This window comes from Chionomys nivalis, chromosome 24, assembly GCF_950005125.1.
Source record: "Chionomys nivalis chromosome 24, mChiNiv1.1, whole genome shotgun sequence".
Taxonomy (NCBI): Eukaryota; Metazoa; Chordata; class Mammalia; order Rodentia; family Cricetidae; genus Chionomys; species Chionomys nivalis.
In genome coordinates, this window is record NC_080109.1 from 6,003,456 (window position 1) to 6,027,532 (window position 24,077).

The window sequence follows — 24,077 nt, forward strand, 5'->3', positions numbered from 1 at the left end:
AGCTTCTCCTCTCTCCGTGCTCCTCCCTCTCCCCCGTACTCCTCCCCCTCCCTCGAGCTCCCCTCCCTCCTATCCTCGTGCTCCTCCCAGTCCCTCGTTCTGCTCCCTGGCGCTCCTCCCCTCTCATCCCCCCCCCCCACAGCTCCTCCGCTTCCTTGCCCTCTCCTCCCTCCTATCCCCTTGCTCCTCCCCCGCCCTCGTGCTCCTTCCCCTTCCCTCGTGCTGCTCCCTGGCGCTCCTCCCCGCATCCCCCAGCTCCTCCCCCTCCCTCGTGCTGCTCCCCGGCGCTCCTCCCCCTCCCTCGTGCTGCCCTCTCCGCGCTCCTCCTCCCGCGGGAGCGAGCTGTCAGCCGGGCTGGCGGGCTCCGTCATATGACCTGCGGGCGGCCGCGGCGCTGCACCTTCCTTCGGCTGCAGCGGTCCCGCGCTCGCTCGCACTCCTCCGGGCGACCGCGCCCCCGTCCGTCGCCATGGTCCCGCCGCGGCCGCCGTGGGCTGCGCGCTGAGCCGCCCGGGTCCCCGAGCGTGGCCGCCCGGGCCGCCGCGTGCACGCACGCCATGGCCCCGACCCTGCTCCAGAAGCTCTTCAACAAAAGGGGCGGCGGCGCGGCGTCCGCCCAGGCCCGGCCGCCTAAGGAGGAGCCTGCCTTCAGGTGAGTGCGTGCGAGCCGGCGGGAGGCCTGCGAGGGGAGCCGACCCCCGCGCCGCCCTGTCCCCCTCCTCCCGGGCGGGACCCGGCACCACCCTGTCCCTTCTCCTCAGCTCCTCCCGGGCGGGACCCCGCACCACCCCGTCCCTTCTTCCCATTCCTCCCGGGCGGGACCCCGCACCACCCCGTCCCTTCTCCCAGCTCCTCCCGGGAGGAACCCCTGTCCCCTCTGTCACATCTCTCCAGGTGGGACTCGGGCACCATCCTCCCCCCCCCTCCCTGGGACCCTCCAGGTGGACCTCCAGGGCTCCCAGTCCCCTCTCTCCAGGTCTTTCATGGTCCGAGAGCCACGAGTCGCCCTGTCCCCTCTCTTCTGTTCCTCGGGCGTGGGACCCCAGCGCCGTCCTCTTCCCCTGCTTTCCAGGTCTCTGCCAAGGTGGGAGACCCGCGCCGTCCTCTGCCCTCTTCCCCCAGGCTCTGCACAACATCTCCCTAGATGCTCCCGCGTCCGAGCACCTCCGGGGCCCCTGTGTACCTTCCAGGATCTCTGGAGGGAAAGTCACTTGCATCTCCCCCGTTCCGGAGCCTGGAAGCTGTCATTTTGCAGGCAGCTCCAACCTACTGAGTATGTGACAGTATTTTGAAGTTGTAAAGGGTGGAGTCACGAAAGAAGCAGCTTCTTTCCTGCAGCATGTGGCAAGCTCGCCAGCGGAGGAATAAAAGTATGTAATTTCCTCATCAGTTACAAGGCTGGTGCCGCATGAGGAGTGGAAAGGGAGGGAAGTGCCTTCATGGACCGTCTCAGGGTCTAATTTGACAAAGCTGCTGCAGATATTTAATAGTTAGTCTTCGGAACACATACTTTTGAATTAGCATGTATTAGGAAGCTCGCTCAAGATCCACAGCTCTAAGTGGCAGGTCTTGCATTTTGATCTTAGCAATTGGCTTGGAGTCTAGTCTTTAAAATCCCTACACTATTAATGCTTTTGAGTAATACGTTTCCAAAGATGTTTCCTGGACCCTGTACTGTCTCTGCATTCTTATGTTGAGAAAGTCATTTATTTGCCTGTTAACTTTTCAACATTTAAGAGAAATTGAACACCTCATAGCGATTCTGGCATTCTGGTGGCGCTTTTCGTCCAGACTGCAAAAGCAGTTTATTGTCAAAGAAGTCTAGAGTCAGTACAGTAAACCTTTTAAAAGTTATTAAAACTTTGAAATTATTATTATTATTATATTTTAATATTTGAGAAAGGGGCTCATTCTGGTAGTCCAGGCTGGCCTCATACCCTTGGCAATGCTTTTGCTTCCCAAGTTCTGGGATCGCAAGCATTAGGCATTTCACATGAAGTTTGATTAAATTTCATCTATATTGTTTTAAAAAAATTCCTTTAAAACACATACAAACCCTCACTATAGTTATACAAGATTTTCTTTGGTTTTGTATTCTGACGCCGAGTCTTATGTAGCCCAGGCTGACCTCGATCTCCTGATCCCCACCCCCTTACTGCCTCTCAAATGTATTTATCACAATAAATGTGTACTGCCATGCCTGGCCCCTACTGTGTTAGAACGCAACATTAACTAGACCAGGACTTGTGTGTGTGGTGTTTGGAAGGTGAACACTGCCCGTCCCGTGTGTCATCGTCGGTGAAGCTACCGTTGGGCAGACCAAACCTGATGATCTCTGTGCTTCTTGCTTGCCTGCCTGCTCGCAAGCGGATCACTCCTCACAATGGTAGGGTTACTTTGGACTCAGGATGTGTAAGTTTTTTTTTTTTTTTCCTTCTTCAAGGTCTGGAGAGAGAAAGGCTTGTGTGATCCAGGTATCTTCACTTGGCAGCCCTTACCAAGGACTTTAAAGCCACTTGAATGCTGATGGAGATGCCCTGGTATTGTTTCTTGAACTCCAGGCCTGTTTGTCCATAACTACTCCCTCCATGGATAAGGTTAAATCTGGTGTATTTTGAGCCACAACAACAACATGTTGAGGCTATATTTAGGGCTTGGCCATATTAAGAAAATTGATTCCCGCTTTGTGAGCACATTACTAGGACTGTGTTCTAACTTCTCACTGGTGTGTAAGGAAGAATAAAATTATGCCATGTAATCTTTAAAAAAAAATTTGCATCATATAGTCATTACTGTGCATGTGTGTGCGTGTTCGTGCATGCACTCAAGTGCCATAGCATGCACGTGGAGGTGGGACAACTATCAACTCACTCCCCGTCTACCATGCAGGTCCTGGGATTGGAGCTCAGGTGATCCGGCAGGCGGCAAGTACCCTTGGCTGCTGCAGAGCTACCTCCACAGGCCCCGTGAAGGGTTTCTTTTCTGTTGTTCACCTCATTGAGGCCGATGTTTTTTGAAGGATTTCGAGATTGCTTCTCCTGCCTCCTCTTTTTGAGACAGGGTCTTAAATAACCCAGGCTGGCTTAGAAGTCAAAAGCTCGACCCTAAGGTGATCAAATATTGGGGTCACAGACTCGCCACCGTGCTGGGCACTGTGTGACCGTGCTTCTTACCTGGGCTTTCCGCTCCTCCCGTTGTCATCCTGCAGTTTTCTTCTTGTGCGTCAGAGGTGGTTTGTCGTGCATCAGAAGTGATTTGTTGTGCGTCAGAGGTGATTTGTTGTCTACAGTGAGTGGCTCACACCGCAGGCTGTGTCCGGATCACCATCTGCCAATCATCACCTTTAGAGCGTCATCGCAGTCAAGATTCCTTCTTACACACTTCGTTTACGATCCGGGGAAAACGCCCATTTTTTTATGGCCTTGGTGGAAACAGAAAGGAATCAAGAGAGGCTGCATTTACAGTCTTTCCCAAAGCAGTCAGGAACAGGATGCAATTGTAATATTTCAGAAACTTGCCGGGCGGTGGTGGCGCACGCCTTTAATCCCAGCACTTGGGAGGCAGAGGCAGGCGGATCTCTGTGAGTTCGAGACCAGCCTGGTCTACAAGAGCTAGTTCCAGGACAGGCTCCAAAAAAACACAGAGAAACCCTGTCTCGAAAAACCAAAAAAAAAAAAAGATTTCAGAAACTTGGGCCTTGCTTAAAATTATATTGTGTTTGACATTACAGAAGGTTTTGTTTATTGGTCTTCCAAATACTTTTCACTTTTAATTAATTGTTAAGTATCTATTTGAATAACCCTCCAGCCAAGGCCAAAAATGAATACAATTTAGAAATAGGATTTCTAGACTTAAAGTCAATATGCTTATATAGGGCTTTTAAAATATTTACTTGTGTGTGTGTGTCTGTCTGTCTGAGCATATGTATATGCATCAGGTGCATGCCGAAGCTTTTTCAGAGGTGTTAGGTCCCCTGGACCTGGAGTTGCAGCTGATTGTGAACCATTAGGTGGATGCTAACCAAACTTGAGTCTTCTGCAAGAGCAGTGAGTGCTCTTAACCACTGAGCCATCTCTCTAGTCCCCACATAGGTCTTTAGAGTTTTCGAGACAGGGTTTCTCTGTGTAACAGCTCTGGCTGTCTTGGAACTCACTCTGTAGACCAGGCTGGCCTTGAACTCACAAAGATCCGCCTGCCTCTGCCTCCCAAGTGCTTGGATTGATAGGTGTGGGCCACAACCAGCGGTCTCTACTAGGTATAGCCAGTGTCTTCTGTATCTGACTCATATTTGAAATATTATTATCTCCCCCCCCTTGTACTGTTGACCAAACCCAGGGTCTCATGCATACTAGTTAAAAGTTATCTTAATATTTTTTTTTCATTTGTTTCGAAACAAAGTCATGCAGCCAAGGCTGACTTTGAACTCTTGATTCTTCTGTCTTTACCTTCCAAATGCTGAGATTACCAGTCTGTACTACTATGGGTGGATCTTGTTTTATTCTTATTTATTTATGTATTCATTGTTCAGCCTCGAACTGAATCGAGAGCCTTGCATATGGTAGGAGTCTTCAGGTTTTGATTCTTTTGGATTTTTGAGGCAGGGTCTCATGTAGCCCAGGCTGGCCTGGAACTTCTGATCCTCATGCTGTACACTTGAAGATGTTTCAGTTGTAGGCATGTGCTATCATGCTTGCTCCTTGGTTTGGTTTGGGTTCTGGTTTTTTACTACAGGGTTTCTCTGTGTAGCCCTGGCTTTCTCTTGCTCTGTAGACCAGGCTGTCCTGGAACTCACCGAGATTCGCCTGCCTCTGCCTCCGAGTGCTGGGATTAAAGGCGTGCATGGACCACCGATGCCTGCCTCTTGTTTTGTTTTTTAAATGTGTCTGGTAAATTATTGGACCAGTTTCCACTTAAAAGGTGGTGAAAAGAGCCGGGCGGTGGTGGCGCACGCCTTCAATCCCAGCACTCGGGAGGCAGAGGCAGGCGGATCTCTGTGAGTTCGAGACCAGCCTGGTCTACAGAGCTAGTTCCAGGACAGGCTCCAAAACCACAGAGAAACCCTGTCTCAAAAAACCAAAAAAAAAAAAAAAAAAAAAAAAAGGTGGTGAAAAGAGAAACTGTTAAATGTTTTCTTTTATTCTTGTTGGTTAGATCAAGTGGACATCTTGTGGGATATGGGGAATATATGAAAACATTGCAGCTGCTTGGTAGTTAACCCAGTAAATGCCACCAAGAGGGAGGTATGAGGCCATTAGCTGTGTAAATGACATCAAGAGGAAGCTCAAGTCTTTTCTCCGGTCCTGAACACCTAAGGCCAAATGGCCTAGTTAGTGGTAATCCCCACTTGTTCTGTTAGAACAATTCAAATAATCTGTTACAGGGCTAGGATAAATATAATTAAATCCACAAAGTCTGCTAGGATATCCATGGTTATGTGCCCTAGAGTTCAGGGTGTAAAGAACAATACAGTATATACTAAGATGAATAAATAGACAGATATATACATAAATCTAAATCTGAGCGCGAATACAGTTTTATACTTAGTTCAAAATTAAGGGCTTGATCACTGTTATTACGGTAGGCATGATTTGGTCAAGACTGCCTTCCTTCACATTACAGGGTGTGGTTATTTCTAATGAGATTGTTCTAGGGTAGAGTAGAGAATATTCTGGGAAAAGACATGGCTTTTGTTCCCGTGGGGTGTGTGTGTGTGTGTGTGTGTGTGTGTGTTCTGCATGCATTTGTGTGGGCATGAGTGTGCCGCAGCGTTCTTGTGGTCAGAGGACAGGTCCTGGCTTTCCGCTTTGCTTGAGACAAGGTCTCTTTTTGTTGTTGGTCTGCTGCGTTGTCCACAGTTGACCTGCAAGCTTCCAGGGACACTCTTGTTTCTACTGCAGAGATGACAGACCTTTGTGCCATGTGGATGACTTTTATATGGGTTCTGGATTCAAAGTCTTCTTATGCCTCCATGGCAAGCACTTCACTCACTGAAGCATTCCCCAAGCCCATTCATTCACATTTTAATGCCCATAAAATCAGACTTTGTAGAGATGTCCTTGGCTGCCAACTCTTATCTTCTGGCTTATTCGTGATGTGCCCCCTTGTTTTTGACATATTACCCCATATTATGAGAGGTTGCTAGTGATTTTAGCACAGGTGAATAAGGAAACTATGCTATCTAATGCCCTTAGAAGATCTAAGTACAGTGGCGTGTGCCTGTAATCCTAGCTTTTAGGAGGCTGAGAATTGAAGGCTAACCTCAGCTTTGTAGGGAGTCCGAGGCTAGCCTAGGCTACATGAGACCTTGTCACAACACAACAAAATAAACAAAAATAGATCTTGGAAGAAAAAATAGGGAAGCCATTTAGTCTTGCCTCCTGTAACATGCTGACGTGAAGCTGAACAGTAAGTCTGTAGATTTCTTTGCTTGCCCAGCGTGAAGTCATCTGTAAAATGGGTTAGAAAGCTTTCAGAAAGAATAAAATGCAACTCAGAATTTGAAGTTGTAGTAACTGATCTTAGTGAAGTTTAGTATTGATCTTCTGAAGCTTTGCTAAACATTGAGTTATTCTCAGAGTCTTGAGGCAGGTGAGGGAGATGCTTCTGTCGCTTGTTTCTTTCTTTTTATTGTTGTTATTCTGTCCCTGCGTTTTTGATGTTTAGCCTTGATGCAGTCAGCAATAAAACACAGACCCTCTGATTTCAGAGACACATTAAAGACAAATAGGCAGGATTCCAGGCCTGGACACTGCACAACCAGGCGACTGCACATCCAGGAATACGTTTAGTAACACAGTACTTTTTTTCCGAGTTATTTGAAAGTTTTTTCCACACCCAAGCGTCTTTCTAGTGGAACAGATGAAATCCATACCTTGTAGAGTTTAGCCTAAAACTAGATAGTTCCACTTTGCAGCTCTGTATCGATAGATTTGTCAGAAGACAGTGGATTCCGAAGCTCCAGCTATCCGTGGGAAGACACTACTGTTGTTCAGTACAGAGGTCTGCTGTGTTAACATATTTAAATGGCTTGAAACATTGTCATGGGCAGGTATTAATGATATAAAACACTGGGTTTCATTCTGACATTTTCATACATGTATATAATATGCTTTGCTCAAGACCATGGGTTTCTTTGTGGCTTCTCCATAAATGTATGTAATGTATTTTCTTATGCTTAGTTCCCTATTGATTGCCCTTCTCTTTTCTCCCTTCTTTCCTCATAGTTTTTATTATCAAGGATGAAATTTTAGTGGAGCTGGAGAGACAGCCTAATTGGTAGAGTACTTGACCTAGCATGCAGGAAACTGCGGTTCAACCCCAGCCCCACGGAACCTGGGTGTGGTGATGCACACCTATCATCCAGCGCTAGCGGGGTGGAGGCAGGGGGAGCTTAGAGCATTAGAGGCGAGCCTGGGGTGCACTAGACCCTACCTAAAAGTTAACTTTTTCCTTGTTGTTAAGATAACTGAAATTTCCTGTTGTTAAAATGACCTGCTTGCTGTGAATGTTAGTGTATTTTAAACCTGAGTCAGTACAAGTCTTAGGAGGCCAGATGTATTGCTCCTCCTGTGTCCGTAAGCCCTGGAACGGCCTTTCTCCAGAACTGGAACGTAGTTAGTTCTCCTGCTGAATGCAGGTTCCCAGCTTCACTAGAGACGTCTTTAAAAGGGTGATGGAGTCTTTTATGGTTTTTGTTTGTTTGTTTGTTTTTGTCTTTTGAGACAAGATCTATGCAGCCCAACTTTGTACCTGTTCTCTTCCTGCCTAAGCCTCCCCAGTACAGGGTTTATAGGTATGAGCACTAACCTGGGTGAGGTTAGATATTTATAAAGCAAAACCAGGTAATTATATTTTTGTTATTGTTTTTCTGTGAGTCAGGGTGTCGCTGTGTAACTCGGCTGGACTGGAAACGGCTGTGTAACCCAGTCTGGCTTCATGCTTGTGCTGTGCCCTCCAGCCCTGTGTTGTACCTTGTGTGGCTGCTGTCAGGCAGTCCGCCGTGTTACACGTTACTGTTACTGTTTGCTGAAGTTCGCAGGACTGAGATTTGGACCTGGGCATGTGCAGAAGTTATAGCTAGAAGGAAAACATTGTTTTGTTTTGTTTTTTTATTGTTGTTAGTTCAGAATGTGTTTCTCATGGTTTGTGTCTAAAGGTTGCCTTAAAGAAGCTACTTTGTTTCTTGGCAAAGGAAGCTGTTTTTTTTTTTTTTTTTTTTTTTTTTTTTTAAATAAAAAAGATCCATCTTGCCCCTTTGCCTTGGCTGTCAGCCTGACCTGCTGGTGGGTGAGCAGGAGGTGGAAATGGCAATGTCTGTTACTACTTCTCCAGCCACTTCTTCTTGTGTGTTGTGAAAACGGACTCATGACTTACAGCGATTACAAGGGCCTTTGCCTAATGTTGTTCTCTGGCCTTGGGCTGTGAGGGCATGTTCTTGGCTGTAAAAATAAGTTGGTGAGTTTCTCTTTCCCAAACATTCTTTATCTCAGGTTTGTAAAGAAAAAAAATGATTATTATATAAAATCGAAAAACAGGATGGGCTTTTCCAGCTCACTGGGCACGTAATAGTGATTTCTGCCCGCCCCGCCCCGTCTGTTGGTGGAACACCCATGACTCACCAGGGCCACACAGGCACTTTTGTAACCCTGCTGGAAGGGGAGGGTGGCATGGGGATGGAGGGAGATGGCCTGGCATCCCCTTTGTTCAGGCACATTCTGTCCAGCTGCCATGGTATGGACCTCTGCAGAGCCCAGTGCCTCTCCTGCATCTCACTGCAGAGCTTCTGAAACAGCTCTCTGTCTGGGCCGAGAGGACGCAGTGCACCCAGTGGGAATGTAGCGCTGTGCGCCCGTGTTGTGTAGTGAAGGGCTCTCCTGTTACATAAGATTTCAGTGTTAAGAGCCAGGGAGGTGGTTCAGATGGTTCAGGGGTCAGGGTGCTGGTCCTGAGGCCCCAGGACGCAAGTCCAGTCTCTGAGATCCGGGCGAGAAGAGAACCGATTGTTCATTGAACTCCACTTGTGTGCGTGGCTTGTGTGTCTGTAGTCTGTATACATGCACATCCAAATAAATACAGAATTTAGAAAATATTATAGTATTATCATCAGTCTGCGTTCCTTACATTTTCCTCTAAGTTGTATTCCTTTCATTATGATTATATTTAGATTTTTTTGTGTGTGTGTGTGCCTGTGATCTTTTCTTTTTTTTAAAGGTTTGGTGTGGCTGGGCATGAGCCCAGGGCTTGCTTTCTTTGCACTGAACTACATTCCTAGCTTTTCAATTAAAAAGAATGTTTTAAAGTTGCCCAAACTTTCTCTCTTGCCCAGGCTGGAAGCTTTTATTTCAGAAACTAACACACACACACACACACACACACACACACACACACACACTCTCTCTCTCTCTCTCTCTCTCTCTCTGGTCTTCTTTCCTTCTGCCATGTGGACCCTGGGAAGGAAACTCAGGTTGTTGGGTTTGATGACCACCTCTCCCCCTCCCCGCCCAGTCCTTTTACTGGCCCTCTGCCTTGAACTCTTGATAATTTTCCAGTTTCAGCCTCCCAGTTGCTGGCTGAGATTACAGATTTGCACCATCACACAGTACCCATGATTGGCTTAATTTGTAAATTTATCTCTGAGTTTGTACCTAAGCATGTGGCTGTAGATTTGCTTTGAAAAGTTATTCATGCTGAAAAATTATTTCATATTGCTTTGAAAAATGTATCTTTATCAGTGTATCTAGAATTTTTTTAAAAAAATACTATTTTATTCTGATTCTGTTTTCACTTATATGTATTAGTATTTTGCCTTCATTTATGTATGTATTCTATGTGCGTGTCTGATGCTCACAGAGACCAGACATGGGTGTCCAGTTTTCAGGAGCTGGAGTTACAGAATATTGCTAGCCATCATATGGTTTGGTTGAGCTGATCCTGTGTCCTCTGCAAGAACAGCAAGTGCTCTTAATCACTGAGCTATCTCTCCAGTCCTGAATTTTAAAAAATAATAAATAAGAGCATGTCTTATTTAGATATAGATCTTTAAATTAATGACCATTGCTGTTTTTTAATCTACTGATACCTAACAGAGAATGAAACCCAGTTACTAGGTATCAAAGTGGCTATGGGCATTGGAACTAGAGAAATGCATTCTCCCAGGGCCGATGGGGAGTCAGAGCACCTGCTGAGAGCTTCCTCTGATTTCCAGTAACCTTAGTTGTCTGTTGTTATGGCAAATGTTACATTTTCACAAGTTGGAGACAGGTTAGATGCCACCCTGCACATTCCTCAAGAGATGGTCTGGGGTTGGTTTAGGACGTGTGAGGAAAAAGCTACAAAGTCACTAGTCCAGTCACTGCGGTGTTTAACACTTTTGATGCCAGCAATCTCTCCCGTGTACCCAGAAAACTGGGTATTCTCTTTCCTACTATACTGCCAACACTTTGGGGCTGTAGGGCAAAAGTGTGTTTATTATCATTTAGTTCTTAATTAACTGTGTTTTTGTTATTTTATATGATTGAGAAGTAATAACAAGGTTCTCTTTTAAATTTGATGTAACGTCTTTCTAATTTAAGCTTCCTTTGCAGGAACCAAGAAAATGGACTTGTGTTGTTAGGGCTGCCTAAGAGATTTCTGCACGCTAGCCCTGTTACTCTGTTGAACACTAGCACAGCATGTGGAAGTCAGCAGACAAGCGCTTGGTCAGGGATTAGCAAGTGTACTGGCGGGTTCTGAAAACGGATGCTCCTCAAAAGCTCGGTAGCTTTCCAGAGCTGGACTCTGTTTCTTGTTTTAGTGCAAGAGATAGAACCTAAGGCCTCAGGAGTTCTAGGTGGACATTCTACCACTGATGTTCCCTCTGTGTGCTGTGATTACCATTAATGAATAAAGAAACTGCTTTGGACGTTAGCAAGGCAGAACTTTGGTAGGCAGGGAAAGCTAGGCTGAAAGCTGGGAGAAAGAAGGGCGGAGTCAGGAGACACCATATAGCCTTGCTGGAACTTTAGCCAGTAAACTACAGCCATGTGGCCATACACAGATTAATAGAAATGGGTTGAATTAGTATGTAAGAGTTAGCCAATAAGAAGCCAGAGCTAATGGGCCAAGCAGTGATTTAATTAATGCAGTTTCTGTGTGGTTATTTTGGGGCTAAGTGGCCTCCTTACTACATATTGTTGTGTCTCACTCCTGTCCCAGGATTCAATCTTGGCCTGGTCATTTGGGGACGGGGGTGGATTTTTGTAGTTTTACTGACATATAACATTAGTAAAAGAAATCTCTGACTCGCAGGATGGCTTAGCACATAAAGGCGCTTGCTACCAAGCCTGATCTGAGTTCTGTCCCTGGAACCCACACTGTGGAAAAAGAAAACCAACTCTTAGAAGTTGTCCTCTGACCTCCACTCACACACAGTTATACGTAAATAGAAATATGAAGTTATTTAGAAAACAAAGATTTGTGTTAGTACTCACTTGCACTGAGGTGCGGTGATGGCAAGTTCCAGGCCAACCTGCTCTGCATAAGCAGCCCAAACGCACCCCCCACCCCCAGAAAAAGAAGGCAGTCTTATTATAGGCAACTCAAAGGCGTCTTTCTCTTTTTCATTAATACTTTGTTTTCCTGGCTACCAAAATGATAGGGTAAGTGTTCAAAAGGATGGATTGATAACCCCTACCCCAAACAAAACCCAGAACCTTGTTTGAGTAATATTTCAGACCTAGTCAGAAATGACTCACTGAAAATGTGTTTAGTTTGAATAGTATGTATGAAATGCAGGTATTCCTCTGTGTCGATAACAACAACAACAAAAATGTCCCGTGTGCACTCGAAAATCATTTGGATTATCTTGTGGTAAGACAAATCAGGCCTCTCACTTAAGATATAGCTCACCTAGTTACGAAGTCAGTATTGGCATGCCAGAGCTTGCAAGCATGCATTTTATTTGCTTGTTGCATGAAATACGGGCCTTAGGAAAAAAGATAGACCCATGGATACTTTCCATGTAGGATTTTCCAGTTGAAAAATTAATTGGATGGGTTAACAGGAAGAGTACATTTGAGGCTAGCATGTCATTAGTGGTGGCCCCCAGTGGCTGTGGCAATGAACCATGAGTAAGCAGTTTCCCTGAGCCTACCAGGCAGTGGCTGTCTGCTTTATGATGGCACACTGAATAAGTTAGTTGTAGGGCAGACGGAGGTGGCAGGAGCTACTAGCACCAGCCTGCAGAAATGGACTCCTGGTAGCCAGTTTGTTCTACGTGGGCAGGATTTTGTGGAGAACCTGTAAACGTTGGTATCTAGTTCTTACTACAGAATGGTGTGTGTGTGTGTGTGTGTTGCTTACTTCGTATGTTCCTGAATAAATAGTGTGTTCATGGATTTATTTTTGTTTAAGGTTATTATTACTTTCTTTCTGCAGAGTAGGGTTAAATGCTAGGCAGATGCTGTACAGCTGAGTAACATCCTGAGCCACAGATTCTTAATATCTTAAAAACATATCTTAATATCTTATTTATGTATGTGTATGTATATATGTTCCACCAAATGTGTATGGAGGTCAAAGGACAACTTTGTGAAGTTTTTTCTCTCTGGAATTTATTCCCTGGACTCCAGCAATTGAATTTCAGGCATCAGGCCCAAGATTATTATTTTATTATGTTTTTTTTTTTTTTGGTTTTTTGAGATAAGGTTTCGCTGTAGCTATCGAGCCTATGTCCTGGAACTAGCTCTTGTAGACCAGGCTGGCCTCAAATTCACAGAGATCCACCTGCCTCTGCCTTCCAAGTGCTGGGATTAAAGGTGTGCGCCACCACCGCCCAGTTAGATTATTAATTTTTAAAAGCACCTGTTAAACCATCAAACAATTTATATAGGACAGGTTGACAGGCAAGTCTTTCCCTGCACATTTCTGTCCTCAGGCTGCCATTACCCTATCAGTTCCTTTTGTACCCTTCCAGAAGTCTATCCAAATACAAGAAAAATATTATGTCATTGCCTGTAATGGCAGTTGCAGTTTGCTGTTTGGGTAGCCTGTCTTGTGTTTGTGTATGCACGTGCACATATGTGTGTACGTGCTTACACATGGACAGAGGAGGGTAGCCGGGGCTCGGCTGTATTGCTTTCCACACTGTTCCCATGAGCCAGGATCTCTCACTGAACCTGGAACTTGGCTAGACTGGCAGCCACCAACCCCAGCTTCCTCCTCTCTCTTCAGCCTCACAGTACTGGGATCACATGCTTGTGCAGCCATGGCCTGGCTCTTTGATATGTGTTATGGGCGTCATGGGCATCAAACTCAGGTCCTGATGCTGGAGGAACACGTTTTCCTACCCATGAGCCACCATCCCAGCCCACTAATAAGTATCTTGATTTCCTTTGAATAAATATCAATTAATATTTAAATAATTATCAAATAAATAAATTTCCTTTAACCAAATGTACTCCTTAACTTCATCGTCCTCTAGGCTGGCTGGACATTAAAGTCGACTAGCAATCCCTGCTTACTCTCTTAGAGATCCTGACTTTTGTGTCCGGGCTGACGCTTTCAGTGTCTCTGAAACCCTTCCTGGATAATTTCAGTGCCCAGCCAACCATTTTAACTATGGTTGAAATGGTGAGATTCATGTGAAAGAGTCCTTGTGCGTAATGTCAATTTTCAGAGTCATTTCTGCCAACCTAAGAGTTTCCACATGCTCACACCCTCAGCGGTGGTACATGCTGGAGGCTGCTTAGTGGAGATGGTTTACGTCACAGTAAAGACACTGTTGGTGGTGGTGAATTTGGATGCCAGCTCACTTGGTAGTTGTTAATCACTGTGTAGCTCGGTGTCACTTGATTGTTCCAAGACCCATGCTGCTCATTTTGGCAGAGCTATCTGGATAGAAGAAAGGGGTGTTTTAAAAATATATACTTTGTGCCGGGCAATGGTGGTGCACAGCTTTAATCTCCTGGGAAGCAGAAACAGGTGGATCTTGGAGTTCAAGGCCAGCCTGATCTATGGAGTGAGTTCCAGGACAGCCAAGGCTACACAGAGAAACTCTGTCTCACAAAACAAAACAAAACAAAAAAATTTACTTTGTTTTCGGTGTATATACATATTTGTGTTGGGGGAGTGTGTGGGCAGGTGTTGGTATAGGCCAACATTATAGATATAAACATTAGGAGTGTATATATATGTATATATGGAGATAAACATTATAGAGATAAACATTAAGAGTATAGATATCTGTCTATCTATATATATAAATATTATAGAGATAAACACTAAGAGCCCTCCTCGGTTGTTCTCTTATTCCATTTTTTTTTTTTTTTGGAGGGGAGTGTTTCAAGACAGGGATTCTCTGTCTAGCCTTAGCTCTCCTGGAACTCCCCCCATAGTCTAAGCTTGGCCTTGAACTCACATAGGTCTGTCTACCTCTGCTTCCCCACCCCACCCCCAGTACTGGGGCTTAAGGCATGCACCACGATGTCAGCTTGCTCTCTTATTCCTTATTCCTTAAGACAAGGTCTCTTACTGTGTGTGGGGCTCAGTCCGGTTCTGGAGTCGCAGGCGCAACCTGCAGCTCCTGTCTTTCACATGACAGCCTGGGATCTGGACTCTGGACCTCCTGCCGTCTCCCCAGATCCCACATTGCTATTTGACCTAATAACTCAAAGGAAATGTGCCTGAAGACTTAAAAACCAGTGTATGTGTAGACGGACATTCTTTAGGCACTGTCGTTATGCTGATTAATGGCAGACACTAACAGCTGCACAGTAGGAAAGCAGCAAAACTATGGTGTTAGCTTCCTAGGATACCAGGGGATGCGGAACTGTCTACTGTGGATTGAAAACACCAAAACTGTTTGGTATCGGAGTGGTGAATGTGTCACTAAATACGCAAATAGATGACCAAGAACTAGAGAGCGAAAAGGAAGTTGAGAAAAAAATACCGTGATAGGGTGACGATTGTGGATAAGCGGCTTGGAACAATGAGAAGGGGGCAGGTGTGTCGGGAAGCTGTACAGACATCTTTCCAGAGATCTCAGCCTCCAGTCTGCTCAGCAGTGCTCTGACTGGTTTGGAGAGCGTGTGGCGGGCTGTAGCTAACGTCTGGCTGCTCCAGCTGATACTGTGAGCATCCACTCTAGCTCGCGTTGGTGCAGACTCACAGTCTGTGATTCCTTCTCATGGTGTCTTCCCGCAGCCTTCCTGGACTTTAATCTTAAGGCTGCTGGCTTGGTTTTGTTTCCTCCTGCCCCAGACTCCCCGAGTGCTGGGATTGTAGGCAGGCATGGCTACACGGTGTGTGGGGCAAAACTCTATGCTATATTTTAAATCTATTTATTTACATTTATTTATTCTTGGGGGGAGGCTGTGCATGCATGCCATGGTTCAAGTATAGAGATCAGAGAACCAACTTGTGGGAGTCTTTCCACCATGGGACTTCTGGGGATTGGCCTCAGATCAGCAGGCTCAGGGGCGAGCGCCTTTATCCCCTGAGACATTCCACTGGACCCCTATTCTTTTCTCCCTTCGGGAAAATTGAACTTAACATTGTCTTTAACATATCCTAGCCATGTGAGGCGGGGTGCGCTGAATTTGACCTTCTTGTATGCTAAGCTAGCATGCTGTGGCCTTCCCTGAGAAGCTGTGAGGAAATACCTGTTCACTCCAGATAAGGTGCCAAAGAAATGACTCCATCCAAGTCCAGCTTGGTCCATCCGAGTTTGTTGAGGTGACTTACAGAAGTGTGGGTGTCTCAAGGGCAGCTGTATCACCAGAAGGTCCCTCTGAACATGTGTGAGGAATTCTGAAAGCCATGTCCCCAGCTCACAGGCTGCTCCCCAGTAGTTACTTACTGCATGTATGACCTTTGTCAGTGGGTATGTGAGTCTGCTAAGATCTCTGGACTTCCAGAGCCTGGTACAGTCAGAGGGATTCCTGAGTGGTCAGATTCCCGGTGTCCAGGAGGAAATGTCGTTGGAGCTCACAGGAAGGAGCTGCAGAACATGATTAATGCTGACTATCTGGAGGGTTCTTGCCAAATCACATCAAGGTTATCACTTATCAGAACTGTTGAGTCGCACGCGCCAGACTGTAGTGAGTAGTTTCGTTGTGGGTGAGACACTGTCATGATGTAGCTTTCTGGTTTAATTTGGGTTAAACCCAGGGCCTCACACATGTTCATATGTGTTTTACCACCTAGCCATGCCCTAGCTTCTGATCATATTAGAGACCTTTATGTGCAAGGTACTGAGCCTCCTGCTCACCATTTTCTTCCCTTTGTTTCTTTTTAGATCTTCCTTCTTTTTATTTCATGTGTATTCATGTTTGCCTGAATGTATATCTGCTTATAGTGCCCCGGAAGGGCAGAAGAGGGCATTGGCTCCTCTGGAACTAGAGAACCAGAACGTCAGGGTTTTGAGCCTGAGTAGTCCAGGAGAGTGGTAGCATTATGAGTAGAAATGGGAACTTATAAGGAGAAATGGGTTCTTAAAGGAAGTTGTGCATACATTTGGTGTCACATGAGATGTATTGAGGTGACATTTGAACACTGCCGAGTAAAAACATGTGACCTTAGATTTATCAAGACTAGAGTCCCAGGTGGTTGTGAGATGTCAAATCTAACTCTGGAAGAGTGTTTGTAACCAGTAAGCCCCCTCTCCAGCCTCCCTGTTTGCCTTCAAAGGTTTACCCCAGAGATATCATTAGTGAGGAGGGTACAGCTATCTGTGAAGATAAAACCTTGTTTAAAAAAATCCATTAAGCCGGGCGGTGGTGGCGCACGCCTGTAATCCCAGCACTCGGGAGGCAGAGGCAGGCGGATCTCTGTGAGTTCGAGGCCAGCCTGGTCTACAAGAGCTAGTTCTAGGACAGGAACCAAAAGCTACGGAGAAACCCTGTCTTGAAAATCCAAAAAAAAAAAAAAAAAAAAAAAATCCATTAAAAAAAATCTGGAGCAGGACACAAGGCTATATGCGCTTGTAATATCAACATTTGAGAGACCTAGGCAGAAGGAATGAGAGTTCAAGGTTAGCCTAGGCCACATAATGCAGTCGAGCATAGCCTACCTACAGTGAATCCCTTTAATAAACAAAGCAGTCTAGGATGTGGGGGCCTTGGTCAGCTATGGTCTAAACCTTTGGGAAGTAGATCTGCGCACACACCCATCTCCCACCTCCTCGGGTAAGAGAGGAGGTCATTCACTATTTTTGGCTCTGAGTGGTATAGGATCTCCTGGTTGGGATTCTTCTGATCCCGTGGGGTTTGAAAGGTTGGTCCAGTTTAGGGCTGAGATTTGTATCAGAGTTTAGTATGAATGATAGGATACTGTGCTCCCGTTGCTGTCTCTTGGGGACAGATGGATGGATGTACAGGTACCTTTTCAGGGAAAACAGGACAGGATGTGGAAATGAGGAAGAGTGAACATGAGAAACAGTAAAACTAGTGATACTTAAAGTAGCGTCAGGGTTTTGAGCCTGAGTAGCCTGGGAAAATGGTAGCATTATGAGTAGAAATGGGAACTTATAAGGAGAAATGAGTTTTTAAAGGGAGTTGTTGCATACATTTGGTGTCACATGAGATGTATTGAGGTGACGTTCATTTCCAAGTAAAAACGTGTGACGTTAGATTTATCAGAAGAGATGTTAGCCAGCATTGATCAGAGTACCAGACTTCATCTGTAACTATTCGAACCCTTTCTTTTTTCTACCCTCCCCACTTAATTGCTTTGTTAAAATCGTTCCTTCAAACTCAGGCCACCTGCTACCCTTGGTTGTCTTTGACGATTGCTTCAGAGAGCGTGCTGGTCCCTCTCAACTTCTGAATTTTATTATTTTTATGGGGCAGTTGTTATACCCTAAGCCTGTTTTCTTTCAGACATATGTCTGTATTTTGATTTTGAGACCTGTGAAAGGGTGTAGGGAAGAAGGCAGAGGAAAGTGGGGAAAGTGGGGGGGGGGCTATGAGTGAGAGGTAAGGCAGGGAAAGGGGAGGGGGAGTGTCCCAAGTGCGGTCGGTATGGGCATTGTGGAAAACGGTTACTTTGTAAGCTAATTTTAAAATAGTACAATTGCTTTAGAGAGCCAGTGCGTGGATGTTGGGAGCTGTGAGCCCCCAGATCCTGAATTTCTTGTAAACAACTTGTTTTCCCCTGATCTGAGTGCCTACAGCTGCTCTGAGCACGAGCTCCTGGGGAGTTCCTGATGGCAGGGAAATGGTTTCTGGTGCGTTCGGCTGGGGCATGGCTATCCCTAGATAAGCTGCCCCTGGACACAATAAAGGGGGCATTCTTGGGGCATTTCTGGCATCAAGGATGACCTGTGTCTGTGTGTTTGTGTGTTTCAGTCTCCAGCCCCTTGCCCAGTTCACAAACTGTATGGAGGCGCATAGAGCACAGACATGTCGCACACTGCACATGGAAGTGTCCTTTGTATTTCTTCTCTTTCAGACTGTTCAGTGTTGCATTTATTGACCTTTGGGAAGTTAAGTTTTGTAATTCTGTATATATTTAGATATTCCTCCCATCTAAAATATAGCTGATAGATTTTCTTCCATTCTATAGGCTGTCTTGTCTGTTCATTCCATTGGTAGTTTCTTTTGCTCTGCGGAAGCCTTTTAATTTAGTGGGGTCCTGTTGGTTAATTTGGGGGACTATTTCTTGTGCTATTGAGGGTCTTGTTCACACATTTCTAGCCTGTATCTTCAAATGTTTTCCCTTAGCGCTTTAAAATTTCTGGTTTCTAGGTGGTCCTTTGGTTCCATGGTTAAGAGCATTGGGTGCTCGTCCAGAGGACCCAAGCTCGATTCCCTGCGCCTATGTAGTGGTTCCAAACTCTCTGTAACTCAAGACTTTTGGGGTCCAGTGCCCTCTTCTGGTCTCTGCAGGCATTGCATGCATATGATACACAGGTATGCATGCAAATAAACACAAAGTTGTAAAAATTAACCCAACATTGATTCATTGCTCAAGATTGACAAGAACAAGGTGACTATAGAACTAGCTGACTCCTGGACAAGGCAATATCTGGTACATACATCTTCTGATCTCTGTATCGTGCTTCTGCTAGTTTATTGTCCCCCTTTCTCAGCTCCCATTCTGTGCTCATTGAAGATTGTTACTTTTGTGACAGGGTCTTTAGCCCAGGCTAGCTTTGAACTATATAGCTAAGAATGGTGTTCAACTCCTGATCCTCCTCCTTCCCGTCACAGATGCTAGATTATAAACCATTCATTGTCATCACACCTGTGCCATTACTCTGTATTTTTGTGTCATTTTTGTTAGCATTTACTTCTTTCTGGCATTGACAGAGCAATTGGGAGACTCTTAGAGTTGAAGCTGGCCTCCTTCCCTCAGCTAGCTGTCTCCTGTTCTTCCCTCATGTCCCTTATTCTATTGTAGCGGACTTGTCTCCGCTCTTGACACAGTGTTGACTTTCCTCTTTGTGAAGGTTCTTTGCTTGGGACTTGTCCTGTCCCTCCCTTCTTTGTTTCTATTTCTGCAGTGTTGTAGGTAGCTTGGGTTGGTCTTGAAATCATAATCCTCCAGTCTCAGTCTCCAGGGCGCCTGGATTACAAGATTATTCCCAATGCCTGTCGTGCTGATCATGGCTTCACCTACGATGATGGTGTTAGGAGTCAGGATCTCGCCCAGAACTTGGAAATCTTACTGATGGGGTAGACTGGCAGACCAGCAGGCTGTGGGGGATCCATCATTCCCTTCTCCCCACAGGTCTAAAGTTACAGATGCATACCATTGTGCCAGGCTTCTATGTGGGTGCTGGGTATCCAAATTCAGATGATCATGCTTGTGCAACAGGCGTGTTACCAACTGAGCCCCCCCCCCCCACTTTCTCCACCTTCTCTCTCTCTCTCTCTCTCTCTCTCTCTCTCTCTCTCTCTCTCTCTCTCTCACACACACACACACACACACTTCCTCTCTCACACCAAAAAACAAAAACAACCCGTAGTTTTTTGTTTTGTTTTTCTTTAAAGAGACCACCACATTAGCTACTTTTGTACCACTGTGGCCAATTTCACTTTAGAATGATTTATTTTGAAGGGTGCAGTCCGTGGTCATTTGCCTGCAGGTGCTTGGGTAAGCCCCGGCTGCAACGGGAGCATGGGGGGGCGGGGGTTTCTCCGCGGATGGAAGCAAAGAGAGCATTTGCAGCATTCCTTAGACACACATGGTTCTGCAGGCCACAGGCTGCACTCTGGAGAACACTAAACTAATACTATTGTAGTCTGGCTCTAATCTGATTATCATCTCGGCTCCAGCCTTCTGCTCTGTGGACCACACTCTCAGGATTTCCTGGCATTCACTTTTTGTTAGTAATCAGGTGAAGGGAGGCCACAGTGTTGCGGCCTGAGGCCTCTTCACCGTAGATAGTCATCTTCGGTCAGGAGCGGAAACAATGTAACAGGAACTTCTGCCCCAGGTTTTTGACTGGAGGTGGAGAGCCTGGAGAGCCGCTTAACCCTGGCTGGGAGAGGTGTTCACGATGAAAGGTGCCTTCCCTTGGGGGTAGGAGACCTGGTGGAGGGCCGTGTGATGAGAGTTTGTGTGCTCTGCTCTTCAGTCTGAAGCCCTTTCATTCTTGGAGGAATGAAAGCAACCCTCAAATGCTGAAGAGTTGATCATATTTTCCAGCTACAGCAGTTGGACCGCCAAGTTTGGTTGTACACCTGGGACAACAATTTCTTCCATCAGATTGGCCTGTGGGCATGTCTGTGGGGCATTTTCTTGGTTGCTGGTTGAGGTAGGTGGGGGCCCACAGCCTGTTGTGGGTAGTGTCTCTCCTAGGCAAGTGAGTCTGGGCAAGGCTGGGCTGTATGAAAACGGTGGCTGAACCAGCCACGGAGAGCAGGTGGGAAAGCATCAATTCCTCTTTGCTCTCTGCTTCATCCTGCCTGGGCATCCCTCCAGGATGGATAGTAACGTGTAAGTCCAGTACACCGTTCTTCCCTCAAGCTGTCTTTGTGCAGTGTTTGATCGCAGCAGCCAAAAGAGGAGCGAAAAGTAGGTGACTGCCACCAACCAGACCTGACAGTTTCCCTACCCCACCCCTAAGTTCACATTCCCCAAAAGAGCAGTCTATGGGCATGGGTGAGAACAGCCCTTCCTGAGGAGCATTCCCAAAGCTCACTTATTAGGACAAGGGCTTTTGTGGGATTAGCCATGTACTATCACCACCTTTATTACGATGCTTCTGATGTGTGCTTTGAGCTAGAAGGCTAAACATAAAAAAGAACTTGCCTGAATGCCCCCCCCCATGGTAAAACAACTCATTTTCAAATTCAGTTTCTTCTCCGTTCCCACAGCATAGACATTTCTGACCTATGTGAGGTTCTTTACCACAAACGAAGCAGGTAAGCGGCCAGTTCTGTAGCAGTCTGCGCCTCTGAGGTGTTCGGATTCTATTGTTTTTTTTTTTTTTTTTTTTTTTTTTTGATTTTTGAGACAGGGTTTCTCTGTAGCTTTTGGTTCCTGTCCTGAAACTAGCTCTTGTAGACTAGGCCTCAAACTCACAGAGATCCGCCTGCCTCTGCCTCCCGGTGCTGGCATTAAAGGCGTGCGCCACCACCGCCCGGCTCTATTCAGTTTTGACACTGTGAGATTGGGTATCCATGGGGAAGTAGCGTCGTGTCCCACAGGCTGAGGGCTGAACCACAAGACTCCTCCCTTCAGGTGCCGGTTCCAGTCCCAGGTGGCTTCACCTATGGTTCTGATCCACCAGTTGTCAACCAGGCTTACCACAATCCTCTCTGCAGGGTTGATTAATGGGCTTGAGGAGACAGGTGGAAGCTATGGTGTTCTTTTGGAACATGCCATCCTCCAAGAAACACCATGTGTCCATCTTTCTGGAAGCTCTTTCAGTCCTTTTCTGGTGTCCTTGTGGGTTTTGCTGCAGGAATATGATGGAAGCATGGGTCCAGTGTGGAAGTGTGATGGAAAAGGCATGACGTAATGCTAACAGACTGGACCCCCACTGAGGCTTGTCCAGATTCTTTAGGCTTCCTTTTCCTGAGTGTGGGCAAGACCCCATCTCCTAGCAGACAAGGCAGGTTAGAAAAAGGCAGGGCAAGAGGTCTTCTGTGCCTATGGCCTGTTGCTCTGGTTTCTAGGGACTGCTAAATTCATAGTCTGGGGCTGGAAGTCTGGACGAGATGCCCTGCAGGAGCTCGGTTTGAGGAAGTTTGCTCCCCTTTCTTCTGTCAGGAGTGTGATGGGAACTGACTGCTCACCAAGAGGAATACCCGGGAGGCCCGGTAGCAGCCAGCAAGGGATGGCTTATGAGCCGTTTAGGCCTCTTTGTCCAACAGAGTCCTTCGTTTCCATTTCCTCTTTCAGTTTGCACTTTGGCCTTGAGCCTGGGGTGTCCTGTAGCAGATGCTGTCCTTGAACTCACTGTGCAGCCAGAAATAGCCTTGAACTCTGCATCCCTCTGGTGTCTGAGGTGGTAGGCACGCGCCACCAGGGCCAGGTACTCTACGCGTGATTTTCTGTAACTGAATCATGACTAGAATATGTCGCCAATTTTCTGAAAGCCTAGCCCAAGGGAAGGAAGGTGTGTGGGCCCGAGAGGAAGGTAGAGAACAGGCCAGCAGTAAATGAGGCCAGGTGGTGTTTTTGTTTTGTTTTTAATAAGAATTGGTGCTTTCTCCTGAGCACCGACAATGTGGCTTCTACTTCTCTAGTTCTCATTGTAATGTTATTTCATTTTTCAGTGTTCACAAACATTCCAGGTTTTAGATGTTTCTTTTACATTGAGAATGTTTTTCGTTCTTTGTCTTTTTGTTCTTATTTAAATTTTATTTTGTGTGGAATGTGTGTATATGTCAAAGGTTAACTTGTGGAAAGTGGTTCTCTACTTCTTCCCTGTGGTTCCTCAAGGTTCCAGGCTTGCTCTTCTGCTCTTCTTTCCAGCTGAACAGCCTTGCTGGTCTGAGTTCTCTCTCTCTCTCTCTCTCTCTCTCTCAATGGCTTGTGCATTGGCATATTTTGGATGCAGAGATTTTGCTACTTACAATCAACCACTGTGAAATACTGGAACTTTTCTCTCTGTTGTTGTTCCATAAGCTTCCAGGTTGTGATGCCTCCTTGCTCAGACTGCCTGTGTGGGTTATCAGCAGTTCATGCCCCCACATGCTCTACAGTGTGTCAGAGACAAGAGAAAGGTCTGAAAATAGGTGAAAGGTGGTAGTATTGGGGGCACTAATGGAGATGAGGGACAGTGAGACCCACAGATAAGGATTTTTCTAGCCTTCCTCTTTGTCTAGAGACTCTCTTCCTAAGAGGAGGCAGAGCTAAATTTGGGTATAGCTCTTGAGGACAAATATTTATGAATTTATGAAATGCCCTCTGTATTCCAGGAGCTGTGCTAGAGTTTGACAAGAGGCTGTCATTTGAGACTTGATATGCTCCCAGGGGATATAGCTGACAAATGAACAGGAAGTTCACACTACGATCTATCAAGTACCAACAATGTAATCCTTGTCTGTCCCCCTGTTCGCTACAGTGTATTTGTAACTGTAAAAGCGGTATTCCACAGTGTAACTGCAGAGAGAGCCCCCTCCCCCTGCAGAGAGTGACATTGATGTGTACTTTCTAGGTTTGTCATCTTCTGGCTCAGTTTTCAGTTCCCTCGTCATAGGGTTTTGGTTTTCATGGCATTTGACTCTGGTGAACGTACGACTTACCGTCCAGCAGATAGAGGTAGCGATTCCTCTCAGTTCTGTTTGTGTAGGATGGCGAGACAGGCCGCTTCTCCAAGCTGTCACTGGTAACTCCGGATCCTACATCTCAGCCATTAAAACCTGTGCTACTCACTGGGGACTGGACTTCCTTTTTTTCCTCGCTGATCTCAGTGACGGAGGCTGAAAGTGGGAAACAGGCAAATCACTTGCCATCCTTGCGATTTCTGATCTGTGCTGCGCAGCTCAGCATAACGACCACAAGTGACTGTTGGTACTTAACCCCTGTCTGATATGAACGAAGGTGGCTGCTGAGCCATCCAGGTGCGGTGACATGCTGTAATCCCTGGGCTCCAGAGAGTGACGTGGGAGGATTGTTGAACCCAACCTGGGCTAAAAACTAAC

At 46.1% G+C, this 24,077-nt stretch overlaps 1 protein-coding gene across 3 annotated transcripts in view; it reads left to right on the forward strand.

Annotated features, from left to right (window-relative positions):
* The first annotated feature begins 395 nt into the window (after positions 1–395).
* The window catches only part of Fnip2 (folliculin interacting protein 2), a 97,825-nt gene continuing 74,143 nt past the window's right edge, over positions 396–24,077 (forward strand). For all 3 annotated transcript variants that reach the window (XM_057756944.1, XM_057756947.1, XM_057756946.1), the window contains exon 1: positions 396–652. In XM_057756944.1, the coding sequence (XP_057612927.1) occupies positions 558–652 (95 nt within the window). In that variant the 5' untranslated portion in view covers positions 396–557. The remainder of the gene's footprint in view (positions 653–24,077) is intronic.